The following is an 18,370-nucleotide window of genomic DNA, read 5'->3' on the forward strand; positions in this document are numbered from 1 at the left end:
GACTGCAGCATGACATGCAGGTCCCCCAAGTCCATCTACCATCCAAGTTCCGTTGAAAAGTGACTAACGGTTGCGAAGTTAGGTGTCATAAGAGAGTCTTGCATGTAAACTTTAACGTTGACCTGAAAATGACCTTTGACCTTACCATGTGACCTCCGACTGCAGCATAATATAAGAAAGTTATGGCATTTTAATGTTTTGCTTATTCTTCACGAAACAGTGAAATGTACAACTCAGTGACATGCAAATGAGTCAGTCGATGATGTCCATCACTCACTATTTTTTTTGTTTTTTATTGTTTGAATTACTTTATACAATATTTCATTTTTTACAGATTTGACAATAAGCACCAACTTGACTGAACCATATAGTATTAAACAATGCTAATTCCACATGTTCAGGGAGTAATTAATTGTTGTTTTACTTGACAATGAGGAGAAAATTAGAATATTTCATATAATAAAATACAAAAGAGTGGATGACGTCATCAGCCTCCTCAATTTGCATACCGACCAGGATGTGCATATAACTGTTTTGTGAAATTAAACAAAACTTTAAAATGTCATAACTTTCTTATTTTACATCCGATTTTGATGAAAATTTCAGTGCTTGTTGGATTTTTCTCTTTTTATTCAAATCAGCTTTTTGTTGGGGACTTGTCCTTTAAGAATTTCAGGACATGAAAAGTCAACCTAATCACCGGTCTCATTTGTTTTTTTTATTCACCTATATAGAGAGACATAGTATTCAATCACAGTTGCAATCTAATACCCCTTTCATAAACCCATCCTCCAATTAGCCGCCTAAGAGTAATGCGGATAATTCAATAAAAATTGTGTTCACAAACTCTGAAAATAATCCGCACTATTTTTACGAGTGCCCGTCCTGAAAAAGGCGGATAATCGTCATGACAACTGCACACGCCCCCTCCGTTGCGGTTGTGTTGGAAAAGGGTGACCTTGTGACCGCACCATGGCAATTATCCGCATTATTTGGAAATGCGTTCATAAAGTCAAAATCGGGTCCCGATGCCGCTATTATGCGGATAATTGCAGCATCAAAATAATGCGGATAACTCTGGTCCTCCTCCGATTTTACGACCAAATTATGCTGCTATTAGCCGCATAATTGGGTTTATGAAAGGGGTATTAAAGTTCAGACACCAACGGCCAGTTCCGGCCACACAGAAATGCTGTTACCGCTAACAGCTGACACAGTCACATCCCTTCGATTGTTGATCCAAGATGTTAGTAATATATAGCTTTTATCTAGTTGCCTATCCAATGGTGCACTATACACTGCGTCCCAGAAAAAAGGAAACCAAGATTCCCATGTCTTTTTTCTTCAAAGAAAATTGAATCATGATATTCCATTTACATCATCATACCATTCAATCATTTCTCTATATTTTAAAGCCTAATATGAGACGAACACTTCACGCACTAGTGAGCAAGACGATTCTTGACGATCCCAGTGGATTAGTCTTCGAACTTTGAAAGAGAGGGTCGTGGGTTTGAATCCCAGCCATGGCGTAATTTCCTTCGGCAAGAAACTGATCCACAATGTGCTGCACTCAACCGAGGTGAGGTAAATGGGTACCGGTAGGAATTCCTTAAAAAGCTGTGTGCGCTATGAACGCCTAGCTTAGCCGGGTAATATAGGAGCGCCTTGAGCACCTAACAAGGTGGATATGTGCACAATATAAATACCCTATATTATTATTATTATTATATTATTATTATTCTGAAATTTTAATGTCAAAATCAGGTTGCGCAGAAAAGTCGAACAAGATTGGTTAGTGATACCTCGACCGTGCTTATTCACCGATTGGCTCATCAGCATTTCTTTTGTATTCTTTAAGTTTTTCTCACTCATCCCTGAAATGAGAGTGGATTCAGATTCACACGCTAGTTTCTGCGCAAATCACTTCTGACATGCCTCAGTATTTATCGATTGTAATCTGCCATCCACGAACAATTTGTTAAGATGTTGGTCTCATGTCAAAGATGACATTCCACTCTTACAATAAATATCAAATTTATAGTAAGAGAAAAAATAATAATTGTGAAATCTATCTCTGAAAACAGGTTTCCTTTTTGTGGAATGCACTGTATATTACCTAAGCTTTAGCTCCACCTGCTAAAGGCAATTGGTGCATTCAAGGAGTTGATCTTGCCAGGTACCCATTCACCTTACCTGGGTCAGGTGCAGCACAATGCGGGTAAATTTCTTGCTGAAGAAAAACATGCCATGGCTGGAATTCGAACTCACATCTCTCTGATTGGAAGACGAGAGTCGCAACCACCAGATCAAAAAGTTAGGTCATTAAGCATCGCTGTGACAGCACCAGTTGCAACAGTGTCTCTGTTGGTGCTAACAAGGTCTCTGTGCGGCCGGTACAGAGATTTATAAGCCAAGTGGTCATTTATTCATCAGGATATTCCTATGTTCTTGTGATAAGAGTACCAACATTCCATCAAGACTCTTGAAGCAGACATGGGCCCCGTCTTACAAAGAGTTATAATTGATCCAATCAATCGTAACTCTATGAAAATCCATCAGTGTCATAATTTTTTCTACAGGAAATTTGCACAATGTCCTTTGTATGCAAAGAGAAGCGCAGTGAATTTTCAACATGGAATGCATGAATATAAATCATAGGTAGAAGAATATTTTGAACAAACATGCATAATAGATGTTGATGTTGCTGGCCGTCCATAGTTGCGATTGATCGGATCAAACGCAACTCTTCGTAAGACGGGCCAATGGTCTCCTAGTCTGGCATCTCATTGCTCTAGGCCACTCACTTGGACTGGGGTCTCCCAGGCACTGTGTATGACAAACCTGGATAATTTTTTTTTACTTCCATTTTGTCTAAAAAGTTGAAGTAATGTTGATCATAATACATGTAGTACACTGAGGAAATATATACAGTATAGCTCTCATTCCACTAGAAGAAATTTTGTCTATCATACTTTATGTAGTACACTTGGAAGATAATATATATGGTATAGCTCTCATTTCAAAAGAAGAAAATTTGTCTATTTTCGAGAAAGTAAAATATGTTGAAAGCGTGAAAAGCTTAAAAAAATCCTGTACATTCGAAACTTCATGCATTTCCAGATCACAAGCGATGACCATGCATTTTGATATACAATCAAAGACTGCTATATACATGCATACTATTTGCAATCCTGATTTAAAACAGCAGATATAAAGTGTAAGAAATGATGTTGATGAGTTGATATTTATATCTTCAGTAAGTACACTTGCCATTGGATACATTTAAGTCACATCTAGACAGTTCCCTTCAAATTTCTTTCAATTATTTGTTTTCACCCCCAACTGAACTTAGCCGCACCAAACCCCATCAGGTATAAGGATCTAACTATTAATGTGACTTCACAGAATTAACACAATATGGTATAAGAATGCATCTACATGAACATGACTTCACATATAACTCCCAAAATGTTTTATGGTATTTTGGTACAGAATGTTGGTCCAGCAATGGAAGAGCATGGGAAGGAGCTAAGACATCACGCATGTGAACTTAGCCATTTCAAATCCTCATACGGCATAAGGATCTGACTATATGACTCGCAGTACTAAACCCTATACAGTATATGGATCTGACTACATGACTCGCAGCACTAAACCCTATACAGTATATGGATCTGACTACATGACTCGCAGCACTAAACCCCATACAGTATATGGATCTGACTACATGACTCGCAGCACTAAACCCCATACAGTATACGAATCTGACTACATGACTCGCAGCACTAAACCCCATACAGTATATGAATCTGACTACATGACTCGCAGCACTAAACCCCATACAGTATATGAATCTGACTACATGACTCGCAGCACTAAACCCCATACAGTATATGGATCTGACTACATGACTCGCAGCACTAAACCCTATACAGTATGTGGATCTGACTACATGACTCGCAGCACTAAACCCTATACAGTATATGGATCTGACTACATGACTCGCAGCACTAAACCCTATACAGTATATGGATCTGACTACATGACTTGCAGCACTAAACCCTATACAGTATATGGATCTGACTACATGACTTGCAGCACTAAACCCTATACATTATATGGATCTGACTACATGACTTGCAGCACTAAACCCCATACAGTATAAGGATTTTCTTTTTATACAACCTCACATCTGACTCCCCAAATGTGATGTGCTTGCTTGGCTGTGAAAGTTGGTCTGGCGATGGACGAGAATGGGTAGGAGTTGATCGAGATCTTGGGCATTTGGACGCGGAGCCGTTCCTGTTCCCGGTCCTGCATCACACCAAAGACATCAAGGGCTTCTAGGGTTGATACGTCGATCAAAGATCTGAAAAGGGAGAGGAGGAGAATAAAAAGAGTTCCTGAAGAAGGTAAATTTGATTAAGCAAATACTGAAATTTAATACCATTGTGATTTATAACCCAAATCTCATCACATGTGATCGTACAAAGTAAGGTGGGGGTTGACGTGTCATTGAAACACAATTTTCATTGAGGAATGATATTCAAGGGAGAGAAATCAAGAGACCACTAAAGGGAGATAGACATACATGTAAGAAAAACAAATACTGAAATTTTCAGTGTTATGCTTGTTGGATTTTTCTCTTTTTATTTAAATCAACTTTTTGTTGGGGTGGACTTGTCCTTTAAGCAGGATGGAATGAATCATGAATCATCATTGTACTCACACAAAGGCATAGAACGGGATGTCATAGCAGCGACTGAGTGATACGTGTTCAAGGCAAGGAAGGTTCTGTACTACTGCTGAGATGGCATCGTAACCCAAGGACGTACTGTCACTAAGATCTAACTGCTTCAGTTCATGACACCTCGTCACGATGGTCACCACATCTGCAGGAAATAGAAGGAAAATAAATAATAATAATGATAAAAAAACAAAATAATATAGTTACATTTATATAGCGCTAATTATACTTTGTTTCTAAGCGCTTTACAATGCAATTATTATTACCCCGGTCATCGGATCCAGGCATGCCCGTACACAATGTATGCACTTTCTCCACTCCCTGGGGGAGCATTCCAACAAGAGTTCCAAGACTCAATTGCTAGGCATACTACATAGGCTTTCGCATCCTACTGGGTACCCATTTAAGAGAGTAGCAAATTGTGGATCGACGCCTTGCCAAAAGACGCTAGGCCGCAGTGGGATTCGTACACACGACCCTTTACTCGCAAGACGAGAGTCAGAACCACTACACCACAACGCTTCCATGTCATACACTTCCAATAATATTGTCGCTGGGGAAAAATTAAGAAATTTGTAGGGCAGCTGAGAAAAAGCTGTATTTTAGTAATTTTAGTATTTTGGCAATGGTTGCAACCTCATATTATCTGGAAACAGTCTACTACTTCCTGTACAGAAAGCTTTCGAGGCAAAAGAAGGTTGCTACCTATGTCTTAACTCGAGAATCTTGCTTTTTCTCAGCTGTCATCATTTTTTAGGTACTTTTGCAAGATGGGTGATAACATCATGGTGACGATATGCAACACTTATTTATGAGCTGCATATACATGTATACCCCTTCTTTAGCACAGCTACTGAGCATTCAAGGAATTTCTTCTTACCAGGTAAACATTTACTACACTTGGCTGGAGAGGCAAATGCTGATCAACACCGAGCCAAAGGATGTGCACTAAGGTGGGATTTGAACCTCGGACCTTGTGGTCTGGAATATATGACTCTGTGTTATTGACCCGATTCTAAAGAATAGTACGTTGAATTCAATTGAGGCTAATTAGGTATTCAATTCGTCAAATCTCTGACACCACTGAACCGATTCTAACCAAATTTGGGCTAAGGATGTTCACATCAGGCTCCTCCAAGATATAAAATGGAAAAAAAAATGCAATGCAAAAAAAAAAAAACATCAAAACAAAGACCATGAATTGCAACATCATCACATAAGTACTCTCTTTGTATTTTACATATTCTATGTATGAAAGACCATTCTTTTTTCAAAGTTTCAGAGATTCTACACAATAAGCAAGCTGATTATTTACCTTTGTTCTTGAGCTTCTCCTTGTATCCACTGATATTGAGATGTTTCAGTTTCGTTGGAAGAACGGTGATCACCTCCTTGACTCTCTCTGCAGTCAGGCCCAACCAAGAAATATTTAAACTCTGCAATCTATACCAATAAAAAGGAGAATACTTCACACAACATTTGTATTAAGAATTCAAGTTACATACCACAGTGAGCAAACTTTGTCATTGTGTAGACCTTGTCAAAAATGGCTAGAAAATCGCTCCATTTAGTTTCTCCATAGTCTTTACTACACGAAAGGGCTACAAAATGGCAAATTTTGTCCATTTTGCCTACATATGATCATTGTGATATGATGATCAGAATCTTTAATGGAAGGGCTTAAATACCGATCCAAGGCCTTCAAGGCCATGACCATGGATGCCTTGCTGACCGGCCTTGGTGTCCTTCACATCGGCCACAGAGATTTGTATTATTTTCTACATTTGTCCTTTTACATTGAAATGTGCCCTTTGCACATTTGGCCTTGCATCCCCACTGATATGACAACTGATATCACAACTGGTAATAATACTACGAAGTGTAATATGGTGCAATTGCATTGGGTCATTTAGCTTCAAGTAGAACCAATGATGTAAGGGGGGGGGGGTCACATTATGCAATCCTGCTTTTGAGTGAATCCCTTATATCCAAAGATTTTCACAGGTCTATATTTGAAATATTTATTATGACTAGTGTCTATGAAACAAACAAACAAATTCAATGTTTGTACACGTCTTTATATGTCAAATTCACAGTTATACTATCAATTGTAATTACGATTATGTATTGTATTTTGTTCTGGTTGAAATGAATGAATTTGAATTTGAAATAAGGAGATCACAATGTTAACAGAGCTTAACAGTTGGGAGATGAATAAAGTGATAGGCCCGTATTCTGAAGTCGGGTTTAACTTAAACCATGGTCTAACTCTGTGCTAACATTATGGGAAGCCAAATGTGTCAAAATTTGTATTACATTGTATTCTTCTCAATACTGTTCTCTTTTCTAATTCTTTGATGGTGAAGGCAACTATCTTATTCATCCTTCCCAGACAGTTAATAATGTTTCTGGAGTCAAATGAGCTCATAAATTGAACCTTTACTGTGAGAAATTTCTGTCACAACTGGCTTTCCATAGTTAGACCACAACTTTAGACCAGAGTGTGAATTAAACCTGATTTCAGAATACGGGCCTTACTGTCTTAGCAGTGAAAATTATTAAAAGAATAAATCCCTGTCAAAAATGAAACAAAAGACAACTCACCTCGAAGCGGCTCTGACGAGAGTTGTCAACGCTTCAGGGTTGGTAAGACGACACATGGCAAGATCTAGGACTTCAAGGGAAGCACTGTGTTCAGCTAGGGTGAGTAAGGCATCGCCGTTCAGCTGGCAGCTCTCAAGACTCAGATTCCGAAGAGATGGACATCGGGCGAGGACAGTTTGGATGTTGGCCGGGTCATCGTTGATGCACGCCGAGAGGTCCAATGACTCGAGTTGCAGCGGGTTTGTGGAGACAGAGGACAATCTTGAGCTGAAATAGTCAATTCAAGTTCATTTTCACTGATTGGATAAAATTTAGATTTCATTTTTCCTAGACCACAGGCCCGAGTAATACCATATTCATCCAATGCAACATTAACAATCATAATTCATACATGAGTGACTACTGTAATTTTAAGAGGGACCACTCAAAAGCACTTTGGCAGGTAATTTTTTTAATTCTGCACCTTAAATTGACACCTTGATTGATAATAATAATAATAACATAGGATTTATATAGCGCACACATCCACCTTATCAGGTGCTCAAAGCGCCCTACATTGCCCCGGCTAAGCTAGTCACCGATTCAAGTACTCACAGCTTTTAAGGAATTACTCCCGACGGTACCCATTTTTAATTCGGAAGATTTAAGCGTAAAAGATGGCCAAAATATACTACTCTACTGCAGAGGGCTCATGTGCAGAGATGTGAACCTAAAGGGATGGTTGTCAGGAATATTTACCATATTTGTCAGGAACAAATGGGAGTTTCTCAGGAACATCCCGCGAAGTAGCATCGTTTATACAGGGATGCCACTAGGTGTCTTCCAAAAATACTGAAACTCCTCGCGGGCCGGGACAGTGTCCAAGAAAAAAAAATTTAGGGGGGTCCACCTTTAATTTTGGGATGGACATATGTCACAGGTAAAAAATTGGACAAGCAAAAAAAAAAAAAAAAAAAAAAAAAAATTAGGAGGGGGGGTCTGCCCCCACCTCAAATTTAGGGGGGGGGGGGAGGACCAAGTGGCTTCTTACCTTGTTGTGATCGATGACTTTGAAGTCAATTAGGTTTGAAAAACTGACGGTAGTTAGTTGTGTGTTTCTCATAGAACGCTAGACCAAAAGCTTCAGTCTCTGTATTTTGGTTGTTCAGCTGAACCGCGTTGGCTCCACTCACCAATACATAGACTGAAGAGTTGTTGGCCCGTACATTAAGACAACGTATCAGCTAACCCAGGGAGCTCTGGGCTAGCTGATACGTACGTAACCCAAGGAGCTCCGGCCCGCTTTTCGGGCCGGAGCTCCCTGAGTTCCGTATCAGCATGCAGCAGTAACGTTAGATCTAACATTCGGCGGAAACCCGATTTTCGGATCGTTTTTGGTACATCAAATGTCACATTATGAAAAAATAATTACATGTACATCCAAACTTACGAGAAAATATATAAAATTCAGAAACATCGTACCTTAGACCGCAGTTACCGCTAATTCCTTTCAAATGATAATAAAAACTTAGTCATCCTCGATTCCTTTGTTGGTCATCGTAAGTTGCCATCTTGGATGACGTCATCATCTTTACAGTCGTATTTACCAGTCGCTATTATACCGCGATTCGTGCCGCTGATTTGTGCTTGTCTATGTGCGTGCGTTCGGAACTTGTAGCTCGCATTGATTGGCCAGGATATCGATAATTCTAATCAGAAAGCCTTGATAAAAGCATAACTCAATGAACGTAGTAGGCAGTGCGCGAGTTTATAAATTATAGTAGAGTAACTCCCGTTGGTTTACCGTTGGCCACACACACGCTGCATGCACAATACATGTATACACAATACACGCATATATACACATGCACAGCAAAGCAATACACAATACACATGTATTGTAGTTGTTTTTTCCGTAACCTTTTTATTGTTGCCGTAACACCGTAATTGGAGGAATAAAATCGGAACAAATACGGCGAATCCGTAACGGTTGGCATCTCTGCACCGTGTGGCATGTGCGGTAATACTAAGTGTAATATGCGGTGAGTCATCCACTGACTATGGAGAAGCCATTGATAAGTCTTACTTCAGTCAAAACAGTGATTGTGAGTCTAAAACCGTCACTAAAGATGATATTTTTGTCTGTTGACTAGGTCTACAAGAAGCTAAATAACTTCAACTGGGCCAGGTGCGAGGGGGGGGGGGGGGATGGCGCTGGGCTTAAATCACAGGAGTTTGTGAATGTGCTATATATGTGCAAATAATTCTGGGTATAGGTCATAACTGCCCAAAATAATTTAGGGTTCAAGGGCTAAATTACACCATTATAATCTCTGATTACCAAATTGTGACTGTGATTAAGTCATGATAAAATGATAAAGCATCAACAATTCAGCAATTTTACATTTTGTGGCTTAGATCTGAAGAAGTGGGGGTCAAATTATCCCCCCCCCCCTAGAAAAAAAAATTGGTCTGAAAGGAAAAATATTAAACAGCATCTTATGACCTCAGAATTTGATAAACTGGAATTAAATCATTATATTCATAAACATGAATGCCCTTCTACACAACCCTATCTCAATCTTGAATGTCCTACCTGTTGAGGTCATCAGTCTCAGAGTCGCCCTCTTCCATTGCACTTCCATCAAGATCAGGATCGAAGACTGGTCCGCTAACGGTGCAGCGGGATAGTTTTGCGTGGACGATACCCCTCTCCAGGATCAATCCCAGAATTCCTGGCAGGAAGTTACGGGAAGAGAGGTCCACCTTCCTCCAGAGCTCTTCGTCGTAGCTGAGGAAGGAAAAAAAAAAGAGGGTCTATATTTACTTGGGGCCGATTGCACGAAAGGGTCTTTCCAAGGACCGTCTTTCGTGTCGCCCATTTATTATGATGCGCCATGTGAAACACATGTTAAATAAATTACCTGCAAACATATTTTATTCATCTGTTAGAGTAAACAAATTCTTTTTTTATAAAATGATGTGATATATCAGGAAATTGTATACAAATCAATTAAAATGCTAGCTAACAAATTTCATTTGTTTATCATACATTTCAGAAAAATCCCGCATACAGCGCATCATAAAAGATGGGCGACACGAAAGATGTTCCTTAGAAAGACCCTTTCGTGCAATCGGCCCTTGGGCTACATGTATCCAATAGGTCAACTGTCAATTTGCTATAATTGTCATTGGTCCACACTTCACCTGGTATAATACCCACAATAGCCTAAATCTTATTTGGTCTAACTCCAAGATGGTCTTGGAACCGCCCTCTTACAGGGCAATAGCCAGTAGGCCTGGGAGTAATCCAGGGCCCCGTCTTACAAAGAGTTACGATTGATTCAATCAATCGTAACTCTATGGAAATCCATCAGTGGCATAATTATTTCTACAGGAAATTTGCACAATGTCCTTTGCAACCAAAGAGAAGCACAGTGAATTTTTAAGACAACGACGAATGCATGAATATACATCATAGCTAGACAATATTTTGAACAAACATGCATAATAGATGTTGACGTTGCTGGCCATCCATAGTTGCGATCAATCGGATCAATCGCAACTCTTTGTAAGACGGGGCCCAGATGCAGTTGGATTACACCATGTAGGATGAGACCAAACAGGAAGTGAACAAAGTGGGTAGTGTAGACAATTGAAACATTAGATCAGTCTACCAACGATTGGCAACTGAATACTACTTTTTACACTAATCGAATGTTCGCCAGATGTTGATCACTGATTTGATTATTAAAAGTACATGGCTATAACTCTTTGATATTTGAAAACAAAGTGCAAGATAACAAATGCAGTTGCCAAGATATGCATCAGGGAGGCGCGATAGCTCAGTCGGTAGAACGGGGATTCAGATTCCGGTGACCCAGGTTCGATTCCCACTTGGTGCGCTAGTGCCCTTTGGAGAGGCATTAATCCTCATTACCAGGTCCCTCGGAGAGGACCTTAAGCCGTCGGTCCTCTGGTTGCTTGCTTACAAGCATTCATGCTTTTTTAGCAATCTGGTAAAAAATCACTTTGATTTACCATCATATAAAATACATTTGTGACGGACAGACAATGGGCAATGAGTTGACGGGCGCCATTTGGATCCCTCATTCTCACCTTCACCTCCGGTGAGGGAGATGAAAATTCACACATCAAAATCTCATCATGAATATTCATGAGGTATATTCTGTAGGCCACACCCACCTGAGTCTCCTCCACCTCCGGCATACTTTGGCACAATGGGTAAGACTTTTCTTTGGTAACCAGTGAAAGATGGACAGGATCACTTCATCTGATAGGAACAAAAATGGATCTGCAAAGGAAAATAATAGAACATTGATAGAGCAGCGGCACAGATTTATTCATTTATTTAATTATTGAAATATATTCAAACAGGATAAAAACAATCAACACAGAGGCTGTTTTACATTAAATACAGTCCTGTGACATAATACAATGAATAAAAAATCACAATGGAAACATGTGCACTGTGCAGAAATAACGTACGATCAGCAATAACAATGACAAAGAATACAAATATCAGATCAAGAATGTAAAACAGTAAAATCTATATCATCAAAGACTATTATCTGACACGTCAAAAGTCATGGGTTGCAGTATGCCAGTACTAAATGGTCAGGACATAAATTCATACTCTGAATAAATAAAATCAGATCAACTTTATATGAATTTCAACTACAAGCAGCACAGACTGCTGACCTTTCATGTATGATGATTCTCGAATAATTGCTAAAGTCATAGTAACTTTCAGAATGAGCAGATTGGATTGAGGAAAACATTTACAGTCAACCTTGTCAAAGTTTGCCATGTCCAAAACTTGAAGAGCGATCTCACAAACAAAAATAAACATGGCATAGTTGGTTTAAAGACCCTGGTATGAATGGTATAGTTAATTTTTGACCATTTTATAAACAATTTTTATGAACAATCCTCATGAACTATGTTCCGTATGCATGGGCCATAAGTCCTCTTTTATCCTTCTGTATCTCTTTTCCCTTTTTATTCATATCCTCGTGTGTGTTTTCCTTTTTTCTAGTTCTTTGTTCTTCTGCTGTTCTCTGTTCTGTCACCTCTGTCCGTCTTTGTAGGCAACTCCACAAAATTTATTTAGAGGGGTCCACACACTAAAAGCATTGCTTTTTAGTGGATCACTCCATTTTCTCAGATCTTTATAATGTTTATGATAGTTTGCTTATATACAATACTTTGTTTTGCTTAACTTGTCAAAGAAATATGTCATATATCGTACTTAATTGCCTCAATTTATATTGTTTTGTATTGTTTTATATTGTATTGTTTTCATTTGCAAATGTCATTCTAATTATTTTTGACCACTTTGTTCTGTTGAAAATGAAATAAAGCGGAGCCTTTCATAAAGCTGTTCATAAGTCACTCACGACTGGTGACCCTTTCTTGTGCATAATGGGATTGCATTTCCCATTGCCCTTTATATCTAACAGTGAGAAATATTGAACATTCTATCTATACTCTTGTTAAAAATGAGAAAGGGCAGGGGGGGCTGGGTTGGCTTCAGCTACCGCAAATTTTTTCCAAAATTTAAAAATGACCATCTGATTGTGATTTCTTGCATGGTTAGCAGACCCCCCCCCCCCCCCTCCTCTACTTTCAAAACCATTCCGCTGTCCCTCCACAGTACTCACCTGCACCTGGATCTTTATTGCCTTTGAAGATACGACGAACGCAGCAACAGTTCTGTCCATCATGGATGTGGTTCTGAGCAGACTCTCTTACAGCGGTTGGGCTTGGTGTGGTGTGGACAATGGCAGGCTTCGACTGGGTCGAGTTAGCATGAAGCAAGAACATAACGTTAAAAAATAACTGAATTGATCTCATCTTCTGAATTTCAAAGTAGGGCGGGACCAATAGGTGTAATACTTCAAGTATTTTGAGGGGAGAACAAGGGGAAGATATTAATGAGCAAGAAGCAAGTTAACAAAAACTGACCTTCACAATATCCAAAGAATAATTTCATATTTTACACTTTTCCCTTCCATTCACTTTCTTTTCCTCGGCTAATGAACCTTTTTTTTTGGGGGGACACCCCATCCCCATCTGTATATCAGCGGAGGAGCATTATGAAAGAGCAAAATTAAGTGTAAAGTGTAACTTATCTGTGAATCAATAGATTTTGCAATATAGTAATTAAAATGCATCAAGTTTGTCAAAACTGCCAATGGTCACTCTTAACCCCTCTTATTCTAACATTTATCATTATTGGTCCAGAACAGTCCAGAAAAAGTCTAATGGTATCACCACTACCCTATACTCTAAACCCACAGATACCCACCAGTACCTCCACTCATCCAGCTGCCACCCCCGTCACTGCAAAACCGGCATCGCTTACAGTCAAGCCCTCAGACTTCGCCGTATCTGCTCCGAGGACCCTGATTTTTCCTTCCATGCCAGGAATCTGCAGAAACATCTCTGTGCTAGGGGCCACGGGGCCAGGGCAGTCCAACTGGCAATTAACAAAGTTCGTTCTCTCCCCAGATCTGAAGTTCTCAAACCAAAAAGTGACAAGGAGACCACCGACAGAATACCGCTTGTGACCACCTTCCATCCCAATCTACCCCCTCTCCGCAAAATCCTGTTTGATAACCACCACATTTTACACACTTCTGATCGTCTCCAACAGGCCGTTCCCGATACTCCCCTTCTAGCATACCGACGCCCACCGAATCTCAGGGACCTCATTGTTCGTGCTGAAGTGCCCTCCCTCACTAACCATTCTTCTCCCATACAGCATGGCACCTTCAAATGCACCAGCAACAGGTGCATCATATGTGAATTACACCTTCACGAGGGCGATACTTTCACCAGCAACTCTACCAGCCTGTCTCACCAAATCAAGGGCAACATCACATGCACTACCACTAATGTTGTATATCTCATCACTTGCAGAGTTTGTAGGGTACAATACATAGGGGAAACCAAGACCACACTCAAGAAACGATTCTACGGGCACAGATCCACCGTCAACACAGCAAAGCTGGACACTCCAGTTGGCCGCCATTTTAACCTCCCCAACCACTCCATCACTGACATGATGCTACAGGGCATCGAATCTTTAGGTACCCGTCCTGACTCAGTCCGTACTAGCAGGGAGAAGCTCTGGATGAGACGACTTCGCACCACCCAACCTCATGGCCTGAACATCCAAGAGGGGAACGACTGATTTTTCTTTCCTATCCACTTTCAATTTATATATACATATAATTTTTCCCCTCAGCTCTTTTGAATAGTTACATTACAGTTTCTTACTCTACTTTCCTCCCATATCTCATACAAGCTCAGCTCCAATTTTTCCTTCCTTATTCAGGCGATATAATAATTATTATATATATATATATATATATTTGTTTTTTCTCCACTCACCTCTTTTAGATTTACCACATTTGCTTATTTACATGTATACTATGGTTTCTTCATAATACACCCCCTCTCTTCTATATTTGCTTTTACCTTTTTAGGCAATTTGCTTCCTCTTTTTCACATATACAGATTTTTTTTTTTTTCTTTCCTACTATATAGTCTTATGTTTTTTCCCGTCACACCTAGCGGATTACCATATCAGTTACACCATATGTGTATATATTTATATATTTTTTCATATACATTTCTTTTTTGGATATATTTATATACATATCACTTATAGATACATATTTACACTTACCTTCTTCTCTTAGTTTGTTTAATGCTTTATCATATATACTTATATGTCTTTTGCACATTATCAGTTGTTCCCTATTCTTTTTCTTCTTTTTCCCCCCACTCTTATGCACCAGTTTATTAAGCCTTTCTTTGTAACCTGTTTGACCCACCTCTCACTAATTCTCTAGTTATTCATCCCTCTATCACTGTTTTGTTCCAGATCCTGTTTGATGTTGCCTGCCTCATTATCTTAATCCCTCTTGGCCTTACTTACACTAACTTCCCTTTGTGTCTGCCTACTCCTTTTCTTTCATCCCCTTCACTAACCTGATTGGTCTTCTCTACTCACTAATGCCCCTTTTGTCTCCTTGTTTCTAGTGACTAGTGTTGCTGTAGCTTGTTTGTGGTCTATATTATGGTTGTTCCACTTTATATGTTTGTCATTTTGCCTCCGACGAAGATTCTGCTAGGATCGAAAGCTTAGGCCCCTTTTTGACTTTATAATTTATCATTATTGTAAGCTTCATTGTTTCATAAATGTTTATAAAAACTCTTTAAAATCAAACTTTTTTATCAAATGTCATGCAAAAATCATGTTATAAAAAAAGAAGATAGGCCTATTTTATCATGGGCTCCAATTTGTATAGAGCAGGCTTACAGCCCACATTATGCACATAAGTTTTTTTATGAAGTAATGCAAATCTTTAAAATGACAAAACTTTATATTTGGCTCTAATATATCATCACCTGGCTGGCAGAAGGGCAGTATGTTGTGTGTGCACGGTGATTTTCAATTCCAAAAGGGTGTTACTTAAATCTCAAGCATGCACTATGCGCCAATTACAAAGTAATTGATCAATTCCATAATTAATTACATTTTTTTAGTAATTGTGATAATTGTAATTGAAGTTTTGAACGGAAAAGTAATTGTAATTGAAAAAAAATGTAACTGACTTCAATTACTGTCAATTACTTTTAATTACATTCAATTACTTTACAATAAACTTACTTTAAAATTTATGATTAATTCCATGACCTATTTCATGTCAACTGCTTCAGCCTCAAAGAGAGTAACAGGCAGAATTCGTGCCCTTCAACCTAAACCTTCATCTCGTCAGTTTCTCTGTAACTTAAAATTATGTTGAAATAGGTGGTAATATGTACAGAATAAAAATTGGTTTCAGTTATGACTTTTCTAGAAAGTAATTGAAAATGTAATTGCAATTGACAAAAGCAATTGGTAATTGTAATTTAATTGAAAAGTAATTGTAAACTGAACATTTCTTCAATTAAATAATTGTAATTAAAGAAAGTAATTGAGCCCAACCATGCTATGCGCATTGTACAGAGTGAGAGATCACGCCCTTCTGCCGGCCAAATCTACATCAGTGACTGCGAAGGAGTTACCTTTTGGTCTGGTGGAGTTTTTTTACTTTTCTGTTTCTGGGTAATCTTTTTCGGCTCTGCCTTGTCTAAAACTTCAACTCCAAGATCCTCATAGATTTCATGGGTTAAGTTAGGGTCAAGGTCCCAAATAACCCCTGGCCTATCATGACCTCCTAGGTCATCCATTGTGATGTCATTGACTGCCAGTTGAGAAGACATGGCTGTCCCAGTTGATGCCTACAAAGAAAAATGAATTTTATAAAAAAAAAGGTTAAATTAACTGTAATTTATAAATGTAGGCCTCTTAACACACCCCTAAAAATGTCCCTCTGACATGCGGCTGAATTGTTCCTAAATTAAATGGTAACATAACATGTTTATTCTCAATTAAGGACGTTCCACAGTTAAAATGAAATCCATGTCATTTTCACCAAACTTTGCACATAGATACTTTGGAACCTGAATATTTGAAATATGCAAAAATCAACATAGGTCCATGTGCTTGATTTTTTGCTATAGAGCTTCAAAGTTCATCCAACTGGATGTTCTTACGAATTGCGCATTCAAAAGAATTTGGCATTTTTAGACCTTGCAAGATCACTACAATGAGTTTTAACCTGTTACTCAGTCTCAATACATGAAAAAGTCATCAAATTTCGCAAGAGAGTTAATAATCGTATCGTTAGAATGGAAAATCTATTTATAGAGCTATTTGTTTGCAATTTTAAGTCTAACAGCACTGTCAGTTCTTAAAAATGGCGTAAAAATAACAAAAACCCAATCTAAAAAAAGTGAAATTTCAATAACAAACTACAAAAGTACAATAAGTGCTGCACTTTATTCAAAATCCATGTCATTTTCACCAAAAATTTGCAAAGTTGTAGAGGAAGGTATACCTAAGAGGTGCAAACATTAAAAAATAGGGCTTCATGTGCTTGTTTTCAAACTATCAGCATTTTCATTAGAGCAAATGTGCTTTTTAAAACACAAAAATGCGCCAAATGCTTTGTATCTATTTGAAGAAAAAATTAAAACCACTCTACCATTTATTCAAACTCAGAGTCATATTCGTGATTTTTGGCAGAACTGCAGAGTAAAGTATTTTGAAATTGTAGAGATGTTTTTTAAAATGGTCCATGGAATAAGTTAAGGTTTTTAGCTTCATAAAACAATGCATCGGATCTGCAGTTAGAGTGCAGATGAGAAAAATCAGTTCATACCCACAGCAAATTAATCACCTGTTCATCCATTGTGACGTCAGCGCGCGGAGTGTAAAATATGCGCATATCTAAATGCGCACAAACATAAGTGTGGAATGTCCTTAAATGTGCAGAACTAGAAATCTCATTTAAAAGTTCTAATCACCCTCCGGCTATGTTTTTTTGTCCAGTTAAAACTTGTGATGTTATTAAAATTATCAAAGGACTAGATGCTAATAAAAGTCAAGGTTATGATGGTATCCATCCGAAAGTAGTAAAGCATTCTGCCTTTGCAATAGCCCAACCACTGTGCTATATCATTAATCTCTCAATTGAACATGGTACTTTCCCAGATTCTTTGAAGCTTGCCAAAGTTTTACCTGCCTTTAAAAAGGGAGATAAAACTCATTTGAATAATTACAGACCCATTTCTGTTTTAACTGTTTTTAGCAAGATTTTCGAAAAAATAATTTGTGATCAAGTGATGACATATCTTGAAAAGAATAATATACTATATGAGAGACAGTATGGGTTTAGAAAGAGACACAGTACTCATCATGCCCTTTTAGATCTTACAGAAAAAATTGCCAACGCTTTTGAAAATAAGAAATTTTTATTGGACTTTTTTTTAGACCTTTCGAAAGCCTTTGACTGTATGGATCACCATATTTTAATTAAGAAATTATATTTTTATGGCTTCCGGGGTATTGCAAATGACTTAATCAGTAATTGTTTATCTAACAGGGAACAGTTTGTT

General features: G+C 38.4%; 1 protein-coding gene across 1 annotated transcript; it reads right to left on the reverse strand.

The window, feature by feature from the left end:
- Positions 1-1,743: 1,743 nt before the first annotated feature.
- On the reverse strand, positions 1,744-16,646 carry LOC129270719 (S-phase kinase-associated protein 2-like). The gene is made up of 8 exons (XM_064106463.1): positions 16,436-16,646; positions 13,018-13,150; positions 11,540-11,648; positions 9,930-10,124; positions 7,355-7,621; positions 6,066-6,193; positions 4,733-4,895; positions 1,744-4,372 (listed from the first exon to the last, which is right to left on the reverse strand). The coding sequence occupies exons 1-8, from the start codon at positions 16,631-16,633 to the stop codon at positions 4,180-4,182; spliced, it is 1,386 nt and encodes a 461-aa protein (XP_063962533.1). The 5' UTR covers positions 16,634-16,646; the 3' UTR covers positions 1,744-4,179.
- Positions 16,647-18,370: the final 1,724 nt, after the last annotated feature.

This window comes from Lytechinus pictus, chromosome 11, assembly GCF_037042905.1.
Source record: "Lytechinus pictus isolate F3 Inbred chromosome 11, Lp3.0, whole genome shotgun sequence".
In the NCBI taxonomy this organism is placed as follows: Eukaryota; Metazoa; Echinodermata; class Echinoidea; order Temnopleuroida; family Toxopneustidae; genus Lytechinus; species Lytechinus pictus.